Source organism: Polypterus senegalus, chromosome 3, assembly GCF_016835505.1.
Source record: "Polypterus senegalus isolate Bchr_013 chromosome 3, ASM1683550v1, whole genome shotgun sequence".
Taxonomy (NCBI): domain Eukaryota; kingdom Metazoa; phylum Chordata; class Cladistia; order Polypteriformes; family Polypteridae; genus Polypterus; species Polypterus senegalus.
In genome coordinates, this window is record NC_053156.1 from 140,855,401 (window position 1) to 140,877,168 (window position 21,768).

General features: G+C 37.4%; 1 protein-coding gene across 2 annotated transcripts in view; it reads left to right on the forward strand.

The window, feature by feature from the left end:
* rragd (ras-related GTP binding D) overlaps positions 1 to 21,768 on the forward strand; it is a 104,726-nt gene that overhangs the window by 5,341 nt on the left and 77,617 nt on the right. For both annotated transcript variants that reach the window (XM_039747992.1, XM_039747993.1), the window contains exon 2: positions 12,514 to 12,809. In XM_039747992.1, the coding sequence (XP_039603926.1) occupies positions 12,514 to 12,809 (296 nt within the window). The remainder of the gene's footprint in view (positions 1 to 12,513; positions 12,810 to 21,768) is intronic.

Sequence of the window (21,768 nt, forward strand, 5' to 3'; positions counted from 1 at the left end):
CTTTCCTTTCCACCTCCACTCTTCCACTGGCAAGCTTTGTACCTCTTCCGACTCTTCCATCCCGACTCTGGCTGACTAAGTGAAGTGAGGTGGCTCCCTTTACGCTGCACCTGGGAGCAGTTCAGGTGGCTCTTCAGCATTATCTGCAAGTACTATAGGTGTGGTGGAAAACCAAAATAGGGCTCTACAGCTTCCCCTATCGGCTCCCATGGAACCCAACAGGGTTGCAGTGAACTCCAACCCCCATCGTGTGCTGTGAGAATCCTTAGAGCAGTGTTTCCCAAACTCGGTCCTGGGGACCCCTGTGGCTGCAGGTTTTTGGTCCAACCAGCTTCTTTTTTTAATTGAACTCCCGGGCTAATTAAGTGAACTGATATTTCAAGTTCTGTGTTTAGGGAACTAATATAGAAATTAGAAAACTAAGTTTGCGAAAAAAAAATATTAAAATGTACCAAGTAGTTATATAGGAATGTTTTTTGTTTTCTTTTTAACAGTATTTTCATCTTGATTTTCCTTCTACTTTTCTAGGTGTTCTAATTGTTTAATTAATCCATTATTTACTAATTAGTGGGTCTGACTCTAAAGTAGTTGTAGCCTTTGATTATTCAGTGTTGTTTGCCTGGGTGTCTGATCTGCTTGTTTTAAATTGTCATTATTAAGATACAACGAATGGGGAAAAACTGCACAGAGAAAGGGCAAAGTATAATGAAATCAACAAAAGAGAGTTAAGCATTTAAGTCTATAGCAAAAGCACAAATATTTATAAATGTCTTATAAATGTAAAAATCATGTTGCTGTGCTTTTCTCAATGTCGAATAAAAGAAAAAATAATACCAGCTAATTAAATGAAATCAGTGTTATCAGGTGTTGTCACTGATTAAGAATCCGGTTGGAACAAAAACCTGCAGCCACAGGGGGTCCCCAGGACCGAGTTTGGGAAACACTGCCTTAGAGCCATAGCAACCGATGGGGGCTGGCATGTAGCACTTTGGGAGAGACAGCATCCTGTGCTCATTTGGTCCCCAGGTCCTTCCCGTATATTGGCCTTTCAGCAGGGAAAGGGCCACGGTCATCTGTCACAATATATATAAACACACATGCATACAGTGTAAAGCTTGGCTCATTTTAGTATTATATAGGGGTTTGTTAATGGTTAGCCTATTTCAAAATTCCAAAATGTCCCAGTGGAGTGTGACTGGTTGGGTTCATGAGTGAGTTTTGTGATGGACTAGTGCCCTGTACAGGTCTCTTTCCAGGCTTGTGTAGGAAAATGTTATGCAAGGCAGTGACATGTGCACACATACGTACACTCACTCACACAGGGGCCAATATAGAGTTGCCAGTCAACTTATTATGCTTGTCTTTGGACATGAGGGAGGAGAACCAGAGTACCCACAGGATTACCCATTAAGGAAACGGCAGGACATGTAGTCTCAATGCAGACAATGATCTGATATGTGATTTGAACCTGGAATCAGTGAAGCAGCAGTGCTAATCACTGCAACACCCCATGTATATGTAGAGTATGTCAAGTGCACAATGTTTTCATGCCACTGAAGACCATTCCTGTGCTGGTTTCTTTAAATGTGGCATTTACATGTTCTTCCTAGTCATGTTATGTATTTCCTCTGGTCACTTTCTTTTCCTAGATCACCCCAAACATGAATCAGCTCAGTTGCAGAGCATACATGAGTACTGTAGTATTGCTGGTAAATCTATTTGACAGAATCCTTTATAGGAGGCAATTTACAAAATACATCAGGGTGTAACCCATTAATAAGTCTGCCTTTTTAATCAGCATGTTGATTCAGTGGGCCTATCTTGAAGTGATGTTATCAGCCCAGCACACCACAGTGTAGAAATTACACGAACAATCACTGATTTGTAGAATTTGGGAAGGATGTTACTATTTACAAAAAAGGAATGCAGTCTTCTAAGACATAAGCACCTGTGTACTTTCTTGTATAGTTCTTCTGTGTTGTGAGACTAGTCCAACCTGTCATTAATCTGGACCTCCAAGTACTTATAGGAACCACCTCTACGTCTACTCCTTGAATAGTGACCGAACATAGAGGCTGTTTGGTGTGGCGAAAGGCAATAACCAGCTCCTTGGTTTTGCTGATGTTTTTAGTTGCAGATAATTCTCTTTACAACAAGAAACAAAATTTTCCACCCGACTGCTGTGCACTGTTTCATCCCCCTTATCTTGCTTGCAAAATTTCTGCAAGTCACATGACCCGCTATTACGTTTATAGCCTGAATTGTACAAAGTGAAAAGAAAAGGAGACAGGACTGTTCCTTGTGGTGCCCCAGTGTTGCCCACATCCACACCAAAAACACAGTCTCTGAGCCTCACAAACTACGGCCTGCCTGACAGATAGCCCATAATCCAGGATATTATAGGCTCATCCACCTGCATATCTCTGAGTTTACCCCTTGACAAGGATGGCTGGATGGTACTGAAGGCACTGAAGAAATCAAAAAGCTTAATCCTCTCAGTGCTGCAAGCTTTATCCGGGTGAGAAGAAGCCTTATGGAGCAGAGAGATAATTGCATCCTCCACTTGAATATTTGTCCCATAGTCAAACTGCAGTGGGTCCTGGTGGTCTACCAGAGGAGGACTCATATAGTCCAGGACCAGCCTCTCAAAGGTCTTCATGATGTGAAATGTAAGTGCTACTGGTCTGTAGTCATTAGGTGAAGAGGTGCCTGCCCATTTGAAACAGGAACAATGCAGGATGTTTTCCACAGCAGCTGCACTTTCTGGAGCCTTAAGGACAGACTGAACAGGTGACAAACACTATACCACAAACTTAGTTAGCATAGGCCTTAAGAATTTGAGAACTGACTCCATATGGCCCCACAACGTTTTCTATTTGTAGCTGCCTCAGTTGTCTCCTTACTTGGTCTTCAGTTGTGGACAGCCCATACTTATGGTCAGGGCTGAACTTTCCACTGGCCGTTCCAATTGACATGGTGGAAGTTGTTGATGTAGTAGGGTTTGGGGAGACTGGTCATTGGAAGAAGGTGGCAGTGGGAGAAAAAATATATTAAAAAATAGGCCCACACACTTGGTAACAACTGCATGTACAGTCCAACAAGGTGGCTTCAGCATAATATAAAGCATTTAAAGTATTAATTGCCTACTTGTTTAACACTCCATAGACTCAATAGTGTATGTTAGTTGTGGTACAAAAGTTAACTCAATGATTTTATTCCCTTTCAGAAACAAATTATGTTTCCCTCTACACTGGAATGGGCACATACTTTGAAATAAATTAACATTTTAAAACACTTAATGAATAGATCTAACACTTAGCAAAATAAAAATAAGGCAATTTTGAAAGAACAGTAACTTTCCAACTGAGAAAACTGAACTGCATTTGGGTTTGCGACATTAGGGGCTATTGGAAGTGTAGTTACTCTTCTTGTCCTCTTTCTTTACAAACATTTTCTATTTAATAATGAGGCAAAAATAATAATGAAATGTCACAATTAAATAGCGAAAGCACCAAAATACAGCCCTATGACCAGACAGTCTGCGGTGTGCTCTTCATCTTTTCTAGACAGGTGAGCAAGTTTTTTCACCGGTGTACATGCACCTTTTTTTTTTTTTTTGGATGTAGATTCAAAATACTAGTGGTTTGATGTGAATAGTGAGCTTTTGGTATAACAGAATAATTTTTTGAGAGAATGGTTTCAAATACTGAAGGATTTGTATATTATTAAGTAGTTAAAGTATGCAATGCAAATTAAATGTTGAAAGCACAATTTAATTAATGGTTTTTCAAATACATTAATGCAATCACAGCAATATTTAAAAACATATTATGCTCCATGTACAAACTTCAGTCCCTCTTGACTCATCACTGAAAAACCATGTTTAGAAAGTAAGAAGGATATATACTTATTTGGTGGAAAGGTGTATATACACAGTCATGGCCGAAATTATTGGCACCTCTGGAATTTTCCCAGACAATGCACCATTTCTCCCAGAAAATTGTTGCAATTACAAATGTTGTGGTATACACATGTTTATTTCCTTTATGTGCATTGGAACAACACAAATAAACAGAGAAAAAAAGGCAAATCTGACATCATGTCACACAGAACTCAGAAAATGGGCTGGACAAAATTATTGGCACCTTTTCAAAATTGTGGGTAAATCGTTTTATTTCAAGCATATGATGCTCATTTGAACTTAACTCTGGCAAGAAACAGGTGCTGGCAATATAGCAATCACACCTGAAGCCAGTTAAAATGGAGTAAAGCTGACTCAACCTTTCTGTTGTGTGTCTGAGTGTGCCACACTAAGCACGAAGAACAGAAAGAAGAGCAGAGAATTGTCTGAGGACTTGAGAACAAAAATTGTGGAAAAATATCAACAATCTCAAGGCTACAAGTACATCTCCAGAGATCTTCATTTTCCTTTGTCCACTGTGCGCAACATAATCAAGAAGTTCACTACACATGGCACTGTAGCTAATCTCCTTGGACATGGACGTAAGAGAAAAATTGATAAAAGACTACAACGAAGGATAGTCCGAATGGTGGATAAACAGCCCCAATCAACTTCAAAACATATTCAAGCTGTTCTGCAGGCTCAGGGTGCAACAGTGTCAGCTCAAACTATCCGTCAACATCTGAACGAAATGAAACGCTATGGCAGGACAGCCAGGAGGACCCCACTGCTGACACAGAAACATAAAAAAGCCAGACTGGAGTTTGCCAGAATGTACTTGAGGAAGCCAAAATCCTTCTGGGCAAACGTCTTGTAGACAGATGAGACCAAGGTAGAGCTTTTTGGTAAAACTCATCATTCTACTGTTTACAGAAAACGGAATGAGGCCTACGAAGAAAAGAACACAGTACCTACAGTCAAACATGGTGGAGGTTCTAAGATGTTTTGGGGATGTTTTGCTGCCTCTGGCACTGGATGCGTTGACTGTGTGCAAGGCATCATGAAATCTGAAGACTACCAAAAGATATTGGGGTTCAACATAGGGCCCAGTGTCAGAAAGCTGGGTCTGCGTCAGAGGTCATGGGTGTTCCAGCAGGACAATGACCCCAGAAATACCTGTAAAATCACCCAGAAATGGTTGAAGACAAAGCACTGGAGAGTTCTGAAGTGGCCAGCAATGAGTCCGGATCTAAAGATTGAACACTTACGGAAAGATCTCAAAATTGCTGTTGGGAGAAGGCGGCCTTCAAATCTGAGAGACGTTGAGCAGTTTATAAAAGAAGAGTGGTCGAAAATTCCAGTTGAGAGGTGTAACAAGCTTGTTGATGTTTATAGGAAGAGCTTGACTTCAATTATTTTTTCCAAAGAGCGTGCAACCGAATTTTAAGTTGAGGGTGCCAACAATTTTGTCCAGCCCAGTTTTTGTGTTTTGTGTGAAATGATGTCAGATTTTGCTTTTTTTCTCTGTTTTTTGTGTTGTTCCAATGCACATAAAGGAAATAAACATGTGTATACCAAAACATTTGTAATTGCAGCAATTTTCTGGGAGAAATGGTGCATTTTCTGGGAAAATTCCAGGGGTGCTGATAATTTCGGCAATGAGTGTATATTATTAAAATGTTTTGAAATGTCTGATGCTAATAAAAGAATTCATTACTGGTTGGCAGAGAGAAATAGAAGTCTAGTACTGGGAAACAGCTATAAAAGAAAAATTGCACAATTTATTTTTATATAGCACTCTTCATTAAAGCCAACTTCATAGCACATACAGGCTATTATTTTACAAAAATATGTTTTGAGGCCAGTTTTTCAAGTGACAGGGCTGTTGAAAGCTACAGGTTATCCTAGCAGCAAGTTGTGTGAGAAAGAAGCAGAAGAGATGAAGAAAAAGGTTTGGGGTTGCACCCCGTATATTAATATTAGTGTCTCAAAAATAGTGTCTCAATGCATGCAGAGTAGTCTGAAACGACTGAGTCCAAGACGGGACTAACTGGGGAAGGCAAGAGGCTGGCTTTATAGGTGGTGGAAAGGAAGAGCAGGGTGCAATGTGGAACAGGCGGAAGTGAGGTCAGTGGGAGGTCATAGTCTGGAGACAGAAGTGGAACCTGGTTGGAGTTTAAGTGGTCTTTCCTTCTGGTGATCTGCAGTGGAAGGAGAAAAGACTTTCGTCAACCCTTGACTCTGCATTTTACCCTTAGTTAAGGCCATTGACTGTTTCCCATGCTCATGCGTGTGACAAGTGCAAGTCACTAACCAATCATAATTAGGATGCTAATCTATACTAATAAAAGGCAAAGCCCTCACTCACTCACTCACTCACTGACTCACTCACTGACTCATCACTAATTCTCCAACTTCCCGTGTGGGTGGAAGGCTGAAATTTGGCAGGTTCATTCCTTACAGCTTCCTTACAAAAGTTGGGCAGGTTTTATATCGAAATTCTACGCGTAATGGTCATAACTGGAAGCAGTTTTTCTCCATTTACTGTAATGGAGATGAGCTTCAACGCCGTGGGGGCGGAGTTTCGTGTGACATCATCACGCCTCCCACGTAATCACGCAGTACATAGAAAACCAGGAAGAGCTCAAAAAAGCGCTTAAGAAAACATGCATTATATAATTGAGAAGGCAGCGAAACAATAAGAAGCGGCGAAAGTGACATATACAACCATATTCATGAGTTCTGTTACTTCGGAAACAAAGCACGATGTAAACCTACACTTTAAATTAAGTTCATAGACAGGCTGCCGCTGGCGTTTGTAATTTAGTGCCTGCCCATATAAGGCCGTCCGTCAGCGGCAATCCAATAGCAAACTGCCACGGGTAAATATTCACGGGTGAAGGACTGTGCTTATGGAGAGGAAGATGAGATGGTCAGGGTGGTGTTTGACACAAACTCAGCGAAACTGCGAGAGAAAGTTTTAAGTGCCAGGACTAAGGTAACATTAAATACAGCCACGGACATAGCACGAGATGGCACCAGCACAGCTGGGAACCTTCGATGCAAGTACACCGAGTGGCTCACGTGAACTGGCGAGTGCACAGATAAAAGCAACAGTTCCAAAGAGCTGAACAAAACCGAATTACACAATTGAAAAGGCAGCAAAAATATGAAGCGTCTGATAAGCATATTCATAAATCCAGCTACTGCGGAAACAAAGCACACGGTGGAAAAAGTCAATGTCCCGCTAAAGGAAGACAGTGTAAAAAACCCGTGCATGCAGTGTGTCAGGTCTCAGATAAAGAAGAAGACGAGCTGTTTATTGATGCAGTAAGAAGCGAATCGATGAATGAAACCTGTCATCTTTACAGCGATTGACAAACACGGAATGTACCTTGAACACAACACATCCTACAAATACGAACCTGATTGAAAGAAATAATGATAATCAAATCCTTGATGACAGCAACACTCAGTAACACTCACAAAACAAATACTGTATATTGACAGTCATGTTACGTTATTTTTAAAATGTTCCCTTTTCTTTTCTACCTTTTTAACACACTACTTCTCGCTGCGATCGCGGGTATATATATATATGTATATATATATATATCCCGCTCTACATACTCGAATAATGGATACTTTATTCGCCATCAATGATTGTTTTGGTAAAGCCATACTCAGTGTATTCATTAGATGAGCGGTAAAAAGTAAGAGCGAGGGAGGATGACTCATTGAGGCATGCAGGCTGTAGTCGCTCAACTCTATCTGAATTGCGCGATCACATTTGAAAAACATATCTTTTCAAGTTCTATTTAGTCCATATGTGTCAAACTCAAGGGCGCGGGCCACATCCGCCCGGCGTGTAATTATATCCAGCCGCGAGATCATTTTATATACTGTATTATTGTTATTAAAGCCGGGTATATGAAGCGCTGGTAACACAATAAACTACAGATCCCATAATGCAGCGCTTCAGCTGCCTTGCATCAGGGTAACCTGAATGCAATTCAGAAGATACAGAAAACAGCATAATTAAATAAGAATCTGACACTTCAGCGGACGTTTTAACCCGTGCACAATCACAAAGTGATTTCAAGTGAAGCTGCTTTTATGGGAGACACAAATGCACCAGTTCACCTTGCCCCACTTTCCCTGTTGCCAAGTAATGTTAAACCAAGTCGTCACTACGGTGTTCCCAAATCGCACTTTGCTGATAAACTGAGCGCACTGCGCACTGAGTTTGCACGGCGCTTTGGTGACTTTGATGAACAAAAAAAGTCCGTCTACATGCGGCTCCGAACCTTGTGCATGTTTGGTAGCACATATCTGTGTGAGAAGCTCTTCTCAGTGATAAAGACTAACAAAACAGCACACAGGAGTCGCCTCACTGATGAGCACCTGCAATCCATCCTGAGAATCTCCACAACACAGAACCTCACAGCAAACAGAAACGAACCTGTGGCCAAAAAGATGCCAGGCGTCCAGCTCTAAAATGACATATGAGCAAAGACAACTGAATGATTTGATTTGTTATTGCACGTAAGAGCGGAGTCAACGTTTTAACAAACAGCGTATTGCACTGATACTGAAATAGCTGTGTGTGTATATATGTAGATATGTATGTATATATATATATATATGTATTTGTGTGTATATATGTGTGTGTATATATGTAGATATATATGTATGTATATATGTGTATATGTATATATATATATAACTGTATATATATATGTGTATAGATGTGTGTATATATATATATATATATTTATATATATGTTTATATGTATATATATATATATGCCAGCAACACTCATGACAATTACAAAACAATTACATTGTCAATCATGTTACATTATTATTAAAATGTTTCCTTTTCTTTTTACTTCTCCGCTGCCAATCGCAGGTATTTTGCTATATATATATATATAAATAGATAGATATGACAACAACACTCATATCAATGACAAAACAATTACATTAACAATCATCTTACGTTATATTTAAAATGTTTGCTTTTCTTATATATATATATATACATTCGATTCCTGTTAATCGGACCACGTCGGGACGCGATCATTTTGGTCCTAATAACCGGCTGGTCCGATTACACGAACATACCCTATACATGTGCAACCAAGACGGGACGTGCTAAATGTCATTATGACTTTTATTGTGCTGCACACGTGTATGGCGAACGTACAAGCAGGAACTACGTACATGTACATGTACGGTTGCTTTAAACTTTGTTTAATGAAAAAGAAATCTACAGATTCTTCGAAACGATCTACACAACACTCATCATGCGAAGCACAATAAAAAAGGTTACATTACCAAATTCCAGTCAACGTTTGAAGAACTTGTCTAGTGTGATCTGACGCATTCTGTTGATGTACTGCACTTGTTTACGCTCGACTTCATGTTGCAGGCGTGTTCAACCCCACTGGTTTGCACTTGGTACAAATTTTCCGACTTCCTGACCTTTGATAAAAGCATAAATTCTCCTGTGGAGCCCAGGGATCCTCCCGATGTCACTGACCCGCTTAACATCCGCTTTCTGCGGGCGACTTGTGGCTTCTTTCACATTCTTTGGTCTGATTAAACGGAATTTTGGTGCAAATAAGTGAACAATATTAGGCTTATTTAATAAGATCTGTTTCGGTTCTTTAGGATTCGGTCCGAATAACAGTGACAAAACAATTACATTGACGATCATGTTACATTATTTTCAAAATGTTTCCTTTTCTTTTTCATTACTTCTTTAACACACTACTTCTCCACTGCGAAGCGCGGGTATTTTGCTAGTATATTAAGTTAATATGTATTACAATGTATCATCTCCGTTTATTAGTGTTGCATTGTCTACAAAAAAAATGTATATTTTTTACACAAGACTGTTTTGTGTCTATGTGTACGTGTGTGTGTATGTATGTGAGCAATGCTGTTTTTATTTGTACGTGTATGTTTTTATTTATATATATATGTGTGTGTGTGTGTGTCTACATATATATATATATGTGTGTGTGTGTGTCTACATATATATATATGTGTGTGTGTGTAGTTATTGTCACTGTGCTGTCATAGTGTCTTTTACAGTTTATTGCATTTTGAAAATATATTTATAAAATTGATGGTTGCACCCAAATCGGTTTGATGAGGAATGGGAGCCACTACAGAGAAAGCATTTAGTACTACTCTCCTTCATGCCTGGCCATGGTGATAGACCATCAACATCTGCCAAAGTAAGTACCAGCTTTCCTGTGAAAGCATCACACACAACCAGAAGTACAGGCTAAGCTCTTCCCCCAGATCCAAGGTCCAGCCATTTACCAACAACCCCATAATGCAGGAACGCCACAAATAGGCATGCAGTGCTGCTGGTCAACCTGAAGAAGCATGGCACTGCATTTGGAGAGGTTTTGGATAGGGGAAGGAGACCCATGGTGCCAGATGTTGTACCAATTTATTTCTTTGTGTTATGAAACATGAAACTTTAGACAGGTACAGTGGACATGTCTGGGAACACCTCAGATGTGAAAAACTGCGCTGGCATTACTTGTACATGAGACATACTGTTTCAGAAAATAGAAAAGTTAAAACATTACTGTTAACACCTATTTTTTTTTTTACTTTAGGAGCATTTTCTAAGTAAAGGTATGTTTAAATTTGACACAAACTCAGATTCTATCACACTCAAGAAGATATCTGTCAGGTTTTAGTGAAAAATGGACTGTCCTGACTTTATTTTTGGAATAATAGGGCTTTATTTTGGGGTACCAACCTCATGTGGAAAGAGAGAGAGGAAACAGAGAGATTGCTGAAAAATGTTTCCTGCATGTAAGAGATTTTAAATGAAGCCATGAGCATTGGGGTCTTGTGAAATGGGGGCACAGTACCAGGTCAAGGGTTATCTGGGTCTCTGCTCTTGTATACAGAAAGAAAAAAAAACTTTCCTGCTTTAGGTTGGGGTTACCAATATTGCAGTCACTAACAGCAGTCCTTAGGTCATCCCTGACCCCCAGTCACGTGTGTCATCCAGGTAACTAACTACCTTTTTCAGTTGTCATTTAGTTTACAGTTAATAAATATGCGCACTTCACAAAGGATGAATGAGTGTACAGCAATCAACCGAGTGAACATTGAAATTTGGCAAAATGAGAGGAGTTCATTACATATATCAACATTGTCTAATGGCTAACATGTCTAAATAAATCAGTGTTACGGTAAATGGGTGTTGGACCATAGAAAACAAGAAGGTGAGCCTTCTCATATCCATCCAGACATCCATTATCCATCCCACTATATCCTAACACAGGGCGCAAGGCAGGAAACAAACCCCAGGCAGGGTGCCAGTCCACCACGCCTTCTCATATCTTGTAAGAGAAATAGTGGATGCGTGAGGCCTATATAAAGCAGTATAGCCTCTATGTTATTCTTTTATTGGTACTTTATTGGTACAAAAATGAAGAAAGAGGCTCTGCTCTGCTACTAAATTCATTGGAACTGTAAGTCTTTCATGGGTTGTGCTGTCATAGAAGCAGAGATTTAGACTTATAGTGTTTTCCAAAAAATAATCACAAACTAGAGTTTCTAAAGAGCAATGTTTTGTATTCATTTTAAGCAATATACTCTTCAGTAATAAATTAAGAAGATAATACCAGAGCAGATTCATTAAAATTCAGAAAAATAAAAACTTTCATTATGTTCAAAGGATTTTAAATTTGTGAGCATAGGTTGGTTGGGGGCATACGCTGATAACATGTTGCCACACCCACCACACAACGAACCACTTGGTTTGGGACCCGAGTGCAGCAGGTGACACCTCAGCACCACACTGAAACTGTGTGAGGTTTTTTACAGTGGCTGATATATTGTTTAAAAAACCATATAGCCTAATAACATAACACATGGCATATTTTTTTTTACCTTCTATTCACAGAAGTTTTAAAATGGATGTGGGTCACTTTAACGCATCAATGGATATAAACAAAAAGAATGATAACAACTAACAAGACCTGTGGTGCCACCCATCCCATATCTCCCTTACTGTTTATATGGTGCAGTTTTGTGTATATACCCAGAGCCTGTTATAAGCAGACATTTTAATTATATTCTTATTATTCAGTATCATATCATATAAAACAGCTTCAGGATCTCAATAAAAACATTTTTAAATAGAATTTGTTATGGGGTGAGGATTCGAGAACCATGGTCTTCACAGTCATGAGCAGCTAGTCTTTTCTGTGGTCTGGATTAAAACAGTTTGTGGTGCTATGGGGTAAGGCTTACAAAAAGCGCTGATACACACAAAAGTGTAACATATCTGATGATACCAGTATAAAAATAAGGAGGATATATAATGAATATTTATAATGAATTATTTAAAACAGAAATTTAAAGATAGTGTTTCTAATATTATAAATAGCGCAATGTGTATGGTTTATAGTACACAGTTGTTTGAGTGTGTTTGTCCGTTTGCCTGCATCTGACTGAGACCAAGTGAGAAATGGTTGTTGTTGCATGGTTCATGGCACAATAGACCAACAAATCAGAAAGTGTCTTACAAATTAGCCCTATGAATCCTAAAGCTTCCTTGCTTGTTTCAGTTTTAGGGTTCAGCGATCCTTTTAGCGCTGAAGTAAAGCCAAGAATCTTGTTGATGGGCCTGCGGCGAAGTGGCAAGTCCTCCATTCAGAAAGTAGTTTTTCACAAGATGTCACCCAATGAAACTCTTTTCCTGGAGAGTACCAATAAGATCTGCAGAGAAGACGTCTCTAACAGTTCATTTGTCAACTTTCAAATCTGGGACTTTCCAGGGCAGATTGATTTCTTTGATCCAACTTTTGACTATGAGATGATCTTCAGAGGCACTGGGGCTCTTATATTTGTCATCGATTCTCAGGTGAATAAGGTTGCCTTGTGTTTTTTCTACTAGGAATACCATATAAACTGTAAGTTATTGTACTATACGTAGTGATAAGAGTAAAAGATTTAAATTGGTAAAACCTGATTCAGAGGTTAGATACATCCATCAATACGCTTACATTTGCTTTGACAACCTAGTTATTCACAGAAACCAGGTTTCTAAAATGCTACATAAACTCTTATTCTGGTACATTTCTATGCAAGTATCCAGTTATTTGGCAGTGTAAACCCTAAACCAGGTTACAGATAAAGATTTTGTAGTCTGCACATGTCAGTTGCACTCTGTTTGCCTGCTTAGCTTTGCATGCTTTCAGCAGCCACAAGTAGAAGTGTCCGAAAGATACAATTCAGGAGGTAAATACTCATGCGATTGCATTATTCCTTCTTGTGGTTGAACTAATCTGTCTCAATATTTCAGATATAGCTAAATTTTTGCTAATCTGCTGAATGTATAGTGCTATGGTCAGCAACACTATCTTAGGAACAGTAGGGTAAGCATGTTAAAAGTAACGTGCATGAGGGTAACATGTTAAAAGTAACATGCATTAAGTAGTCCAATTACTTTTTAAAGTAATGAATAACATCATGCAATATTTATTTTATTGAAGTAAGAATACCTGAGTTGTTATTATTATCCCAGCAGCACTGGCTATAATGCAAAAAGCAAACATACTAGAGCACCTTTGGCTCAATCACACCTCCAAGCAGAAGAGTGTGCAGCATGAAATCCGGTAACAGAAAAATATTAATAAAGGTCCTTTTTTTTTTTTTGTACCCAGCTATTTACCTGTTTGCTATAAATATGTTGAAACAGTATGATCTTGTGACACAATGGCCACTGGTGGCTCACATTGAGGATGTAAAAACTGTGTGAATGTTACTTACTTCATAGCACATGAAGGACTAAACATACTGTATTTATAAAACACAAAAAAATTATCAAAAGCTTTATGCCTGTTTTCAGACTCATGGTGGCTTGTGATGCTGTTTAACTCTTTTTTTGTGCATTTTAATGAAGCAAGAGCCAAAGGAGAACTCCAGAAGTGCACTTGCGCGTACAAACAGAGGTTTTTATAAAAACAGATTTCATCCTTAACCGAGTTACTCACCTTACCCCTGATTTGCATGTGTATGTAAACGGACTGCATATGTTAGATAGGGTTAACTGTTCTGAATTGTCATTCATGGTTCTGGATGTGCCTTGATCTTTCATTAAGTTATTCATTAACTATCTTTCTATTATTTTCCAGAAGATTCTAGAAATGTGTTATTAAGGGTAACTTTCAGGTAGTGTAGCATAGGTTGTCAGGTTATTGTCTACTTTTCACTCACTATGTGATATGTAGTAAGTTACTCATTTTGCTACTTTCCCAGTCACACGAAAATGTGTTTCATATGTTTAAAAATGTCTTCACTCATTTTTTTGTAATTCATATATGATAATTAACTGAAATTTGATTAGAAAAGTATGTAAGAGTTATACAGGATATGTACGAGGGAAGTTTGACCGTGGTGAGGTCTGCGGTAGGAGTGATGGATGCATTCAAGGTGGAGGTGGGATTACATCAGGAATCAGCTCTGACCCCTTTCTTATTTGCAATTGTGATGGACAGGTTGACAGACGAGTTTAGACAGGAGTCTCCCTGGACTATGATGTTTGTTGATGACATTATGATCTGTAGCGATAGTAGGGAGCAGGTTGAGGAGACCCTGGAGAGGTGGAAATATGCTCTAGAGAGGAGAGGAATGAAGGTCAGTAGGAACAAGACAGAATACATGTGTGTAAATGAGAGGGAGGTCAATGGAATGGTGAGGATGCAGGGAGTAGAGTTGGTGAAGGAGGATGAATTTAAATACTTGGGATCAACATTACAGAGTAATGGGGATTGTGGAAGAGAGGTGAAAAAGAGTGCAGGCAGGGTGGAATGGGGTGGAGAAGAGTGTCAGGAGTGATGTGTGACAGACGGATATCAGCAAAAGTGTAAGGGAAGGTCTACAGGACAATAGTGAGACCAGCTATGTTATATGGGCTGGAGATAATGGCACTGACCAGAAATCAGGAGACAGAGCTGGAAGTAGCAGAGTTAAAGATGCTAAGATTTGCACTGGGTTTGACGAGAATTAATAGGATTAGAAATGAGTACATTAGAAGGTCAGCTCATGTTGGACGGTTGGGAGACAAAGTAAGAGAGACGAGATTGCATTGGTTTGGACATGTGCAGAGGAGAGATGCTGCATATATTGGGAGAAGGATGTTAAGGATAGAGCTGCCAGGGAAGAGAAAAAGATATAAGCCTAAGAGAAGGTTTATGGATGTGGTGAGAGAGGACATGCAGGTGATGGGTGTAACAACAAGATACAGAGGACAGAAAGATATGGAAGAAGATGATGCACTGTACTGACCCCGAACGGGAGCAGTCGAAAGAAGAAGAATGGACTGAAATTTGATCCATAAGCAGCTCTTTTTTCATTGAAGGCCATGATAAAGTAAACCCCTTGGCACACAAACTAGTTTTGAAAATTTCAGAATAATTTATTTTTTCAATTACTGGTCAGAGTTGTCTGAAATTTTGATTATATATATCATATTATGTATTAAATTTTATAGTGCAGTGTGGGATTTAAAACTGCCTTATTCCATCACATAGTACACAAATAGGTGTTGTGCATTGTCTGCATTTATAGATGACAGAGTAGAACATGATATAGTTTGTGGAATTTGTATCTCAGTATACAATTAAACATTCCTCAACAATGTAATGTAGATGTTGTTGCTGAGTTGCAGGTTCCTCTAATCTTTGTTGCTAGTTTTTCTTCCCATATTAAGAAATGAATATTAAAAGCAGGAAGAAAAGAATCAAGTGACACAGCGCCATTTTAAATGTTTACTAAGTCATTATGTAATTTTTATGTTTAACTTTTATTGAATTTATTTAAAGCATGTAACATTCCATACAATCAAGTCAAACTATAACAAAACTAAATTCAATTCAACCCCCACCCATGAGAAAGAGATTGTCCTCTTGGATCTTTGAAAGGGAGGGACTGTAAAATGGTTTTGTATATTATAGAAATGCTGTCTGAACCTTCAAAACTGATCCATATCTCTTCTGGAATAGAAATAGGTGGGAGGTGAGGAAAATTAAGCAGATTTAGTTTAGTAGTTTCTAATTTGGAGATTGTGGAAAAATTGTGTTGATAGGAAACTAAATTTAGAGTGTAATCGTTCACAGGATGCAAAGACATAGTTTATATACAGATCTCTAAATGATTTAATCCCATACAGTTTCCAAACATTAAAAACTGTGTAAGTTTGAGAGGGTGAAAAAGGTTGTTATCATGTAAAGGTGCCACAGATAAAATATTCTCTATTTTGAAGTGCTTCCTACATTGGTTCCATATTTTGAGTGAATGAAGGATAATTGGGTTATTAGTATATTGACGATAATTTGTATTTGCTGGTGTACAAACCAGGGAATATAAAGAAGTACTGCAGGATGTCATTTCTGTTGCAGACCAAGCTAGTGTGTGTTCATCTATTTGTGTAAATGTCCAGGTTTTTATAGCTTGTATGTTTGACACCCAATAATAAAACTGAAAATTAGGTTTAGCCATGCAGACTTCTGATTTAGGTTGTTGTAGGGTTGCCTTTTGGATCCGTGGATATTTTGAATTTCAAATAAATTATGTTATGATTGAACCTAACTTCTTAAAAAAATATTTGTTAATGTATATGGAGATGTTTTGAAATAGAAACAGAAGCTAGCAAGTCATTATATAAAATATCACCCTACTTTCTTAAAAATGTAATTTAACACACCATTATTATACCAGGTAGGATGGCTGTCACAGTGCTTAGCACCACTACCTCACAGCTCAGTTACTTACTCTCCATCTAAAGTTTCCATATGTTGCCTTTGTCTGTGTGTATTTTCTCCCTCCCATGTATAGATTTTTTTTATCATCCCAGACACATTCATGTTAGGTGAAATGATTATTGTCTGTTGGCCCTGATGGGGTGAGTGTGACATGTAGTGAGCCAGTATCCCATCTAGGACTGTCCCTGCCTTGTACATGATAAGTGATAGCATAGACTCCATGCCACCCATACATTGTAATTTCTTCTCTTGTTAATTTGTAGATAGGAAATTCAAAATATTTTCTTTTTAAAACATCCCAATGACAAGATTGAATTTATAGTGTACTTGAGGAATTAGCTGCAATTATTCAGATCCCAGCTATCTTTCACATTTGTGCTTCAATCAGACTTGGTCTAGACTAAATTTAACCCTAATATTTCCTAGGGTCAATAATGCCTATCAGAAGACCCACTAGTCTTTGTACTGTCTGTTCATGTGATGTTTTAAGTAGCTTCAGTTCTAATTTACATCATATCTGCACACCACCAGGAGATGAGCAGGCTGGTCAGTTTGCATAGAGCACGCCTGCTGTCACAGGCAGACATTGGATTTCCTTATGTGTACTATGGCACCCTGCTGCCACTTGTATGGGAAAGCTCACATGTTGTTCTTCAGCAGGAAGCTTGCATGTTGCTGTGCTTTCTTACTTATTTGCTCCTTTCTTTTTTATTTTTGACTTTTGCAGCTGGCTCACATCCATCTTTAAGCTTTTATAATATGGTAGACTTCTGCCATTGGTACAGCGGTAAGTGAGGTCACTAAATAAAGAACAATATTTTGGCTGCCAACATGAAGAAAATCATAAAACACTGGAAAAAACATCTCTTATAAGTTGAAAAAGAGGAGAGCTGTCAAGTAGTAGCTGGCTATTTTTTTTTGCATAATTCAGCCCTTGACCTTGACCTGAACATGCTGTTATCAACATTGCTTTAGTGAAAATATGTAAAAAAAAAACAAAAAACTATTTCACATATTTATTTAAAAAAGATTTCAAATTTGAGAAAATATGGGGCTTGCATTTTAAATTAAGTTTGCTGTGGCCATTTATTGCATGCTTAACTTTTATAATAACTAAACCTGGTGCAATTCCTGCCACTGCCTATTGTTCATTACATGTGGTCATAGCAACTTCCAAAATGTATGCTGTTTGTGTGAAGTTGTGTGCTGTACATTTATAAATCAGAACACAGTAAACTCTCTTAGTGTCAGTGGCGCCGCTACATAAAGTGTAAGTGGAACACTGCTCCCTTCTCCCAACAAAAGTAATACATAATCATTTATCTCAATAATTGAATGTATTATTAAAATGTTTATAGCAAACTCAACTTTGTCATCCTTTTCAAATTTTCCAAATTTTATGTAATATGCTTAATGAAATTTCTTATTTATAAATATTTCTTTTTGAAGTATGTGAAAGTTTGTTTGTGACTGGCACTGCTGGCCTGATTGTGGGTTGCTTAGGGAGATCATTCAACCCTGCAGTGTGTTAGGCATAACTGCTGCTCATCTGTGAAGTCTGAACTTTTCAGTTATGCATTTTAAGCAGCACACTGAGAGATTTTTTGTGACACAATTTAAAGGGTACATGAACTGGTATATCTCACTATTTTTGAGTAGTCATTTTCATTATCATGTATTACATCAATTATTTATGTACAATATGACTGACCACTTTTCCAATGGAATGAAAATTGGAAGTTTATAAATATTTATTTCCATTTCTGCTTTTCGTGTTGAGTATTTGATGTTGATATTGAGATATCTTTTAATACTATGAATAGGTTAATAGATCTCTATTTTGTGTGATTTATCCATTATAATATTTGGCTGACATTTTATTTTTTCTTGTGCTGATAGCCTTATATATTGTGTAACACAGTTCCTCTCTCTCACACAGTTTTTGGAACGATCAGCACAATAATATATCGCAACAAAAAAACATGAACTAAATAAAAGAAGATATGGGCAGCAATGAAGAAGAGTACCATTCTTACTGAGGCATATACAACATATAGTGCAGAATGGCAACAAAACACTAAAGGCAGCATAAAGCAATAAGCAGAATAATATGCTGTTCATAAGTGTTATGGTGTTTCTGAAATAACAGTAATTTTAATTTTTCCCCGTAAGCTAAAGCAAAAAAAAAATCCTAGCTCAATTCTTGCATTGATGTAATTCTCTAAAGATCCATCATGTCCAACCTGGGTGCCAAAGCCAGTCTTGGGTGAGGCGCCAGTCCATTACAGATAAACATTTCATTTTTTTTTTTTTTTGAAGATAAAGACCTATTCTTGTCCATTGAATTCCTACCTTAATAAAAAAGAGTGTGCATGTACTCGGGACACTGTCAAGTAACTCTCTTTATCACTATGTCCATTTTTGCAATAGTGGTAAATTTTATATATTACTATAGTTGTTCTGCTTATTTGCTCACTGGTGTTTGCAAGACATTCTTGGAAATTAGATGTTATAGTAATGTTTTGTAAAACTGTCCAAATATTTCTGTACAAAAGCAAATTTAGAGTAGTTAGTATCTGATACTGATAGTCCTGCTTTTTAAACATTTCTTTGCTGGTGTCATTTTTCTGTTGTTGTACATTAGCTACAGTACATATTAAACGTTTTTGTATGTATAGTATGTCATTAGGGTTTTAAAAGACAGTTTTGAGTAAATCTAAGCCTTCATGGCAATATTCAATATGAAATCTATAGGAAATAACTACAAGATGGTAATCCTTCCATTCAGATTCAAAAGTAAGCTCTGGAGTTTATGCACCCTATAAAACAACTAAGAACATGACACTCACTCTTCTAAATCAACTCATTTGGGATCAAGAATTAGAGGATCAGTCACAGTGTAATTCATGTAAAATATTAAGCACATTAATCTCTGTTTTAAGTAAAGTTTCTACAGGAACAAAGACCTTGAGTCTTATTCTGATATAAAGAAACATTTGGCATGAGGGGACAACTTTCAATATTTTTTAATGGATGTGGACATTTTCACTGTTATGCATCTGTGTACATTAGAAAATGAAAGGGAGATGTAAAAATAAAAGCATCAGAACAGACTTGATATAAATCATACTTTCAAGTCGATCAACCCTTGCAGTCAAGTGTGATTAATCTTATTTCAAACTGTCAAACATGTTGTGACATGTGTACATTCTTCACAAAATAAAGCTTATACATGTTATCAGAGTATAAAGACATTTTTCAAGTTTCAGTAATTTTAAGACAGGAATAAAAAGCACAAACTGCTATTTCTTTGGAAATTAAAAGAAATGGAATAAAAATTGGCATGTTACATTTTTGTTTACTGTGATTATGTTATCATAAACCAGAATGTGTAATACATGGATTGAGTTTACATTATTAATTTGGAAAAAAAAATCTTACTAACATGGACATAAAGGTGTTGGCCATAGTTTCATTATTTTTCTTTGAAGCTGATCAGATCCGTCCTGTCAGTCTCATAATTAAAAACTCATTATTTAATTAGAATGCCAGATAGGCAAATATATTTGACCTTTAAAAATAGCATAACTTTATTCAGATCAATTTATCATTGCACTATACTTTTTTCAGTATGCCTGCACAATTTGTTAAATTAAATCAAATTAAACACATTAAAAGAATGGTAAAGATGCAAATAATGGCATTATAAATAAAAAATAATAAATAAGCGTATTAGAGATTTGGTACATGTTTAAAATGGTGGAATAACTGAGTATTACTACTGTATAGCTCAAAAGATTACAAAATATACAGCCTTTAAGTGGCAGTGCCACATGTATGATTTCTTTTCAGATTATTATTCAGTCATTCTAGTACACAATTACATAAATATTCATTTTTATAGAAAACAATTAAACACACAATATTTTTGATTCTTCTACAGTTTTAACATTGCAGTTGTAGTAATTAAGAGCTATGCATTAGCCCTTCCAAATCTGGTACGATACATAAACCAAAGCACTAGTGATTTTGAAGTTAGAAATGGAGCAAGCACATACGGTATGATTAGTCTTTGACTGGGCCAGTATAATGTGGTTCTCTTTCCAGAACATATCATTAAGTTTTTGAATTTAAGGTATACTTTCATTTAAGAATAATAGCATCATTGAGTTTGTGATCTATTTGACAGATTTGAAAGAGTCACAAAGAAAAATAGGGTGCCTACCAGGTTACCTGATTTAATGCAGAAAACAAAAATACTCTATAGGAACAAAAGAAATAGGTGCTTGCAGGTGCAGCAACTGAAAATTGGCCTTGAAAGGGGTTCTCTAAAGGCTGGGTCAGGCTTTGGGGAGCTCCTCACTGTTCACTGCTCTGGTTCAAATAGCAACACCACCTTTCGAGGACATCCACTTTTTATACTGTCTGGCTCAGAAGGGGCAAGGCTCCTCCATCTCAATTGCACTCACTGAGTGTCAGTGAAACAAAAGGAGATAAGACCATTAGTGACAGCACCCCCTCTTGTCCCGGTGGGGTATTTCATACTGCCCAGAAGGTGATCATCAGATGCACATGAGTGACAGGTAATGTAACAAAAAAAGTTTTATAAATGTCCCCAAAATCTCTGCAAAGTGAATACTCATACTTTGGTTTTTAAAAGCACCTAGATATGAATTACCAAAAAAAAAAACTAAAAATAAGTATAAATCATTGTATCATATGCAACATCACACTCATTCCTCAAGCTGAAAACATATGCAAGATTTCAGGTTTTACTGAGGCCATAAACTGAAGTATATTTAATGATTTCAAAAAATCTGATAAAAATTTTGATATAACAAAAGACATGGTTCAAGACCAGATTGTCTATGCTCTATGTTCCCTTTCCAAGAATCACTTTAAGTCATAGCATTAAATAACAGCTTTTATACCAGTTTTAACAGAGATAGTATGCTGATTTTGATAGATAGATAGAACTTTAATATGCATTCACTTTAAAAAATGTTAAATATTCAAACTGTATAGAGAAGAATAAAAGAATAGTTTTAGTACCCCAAT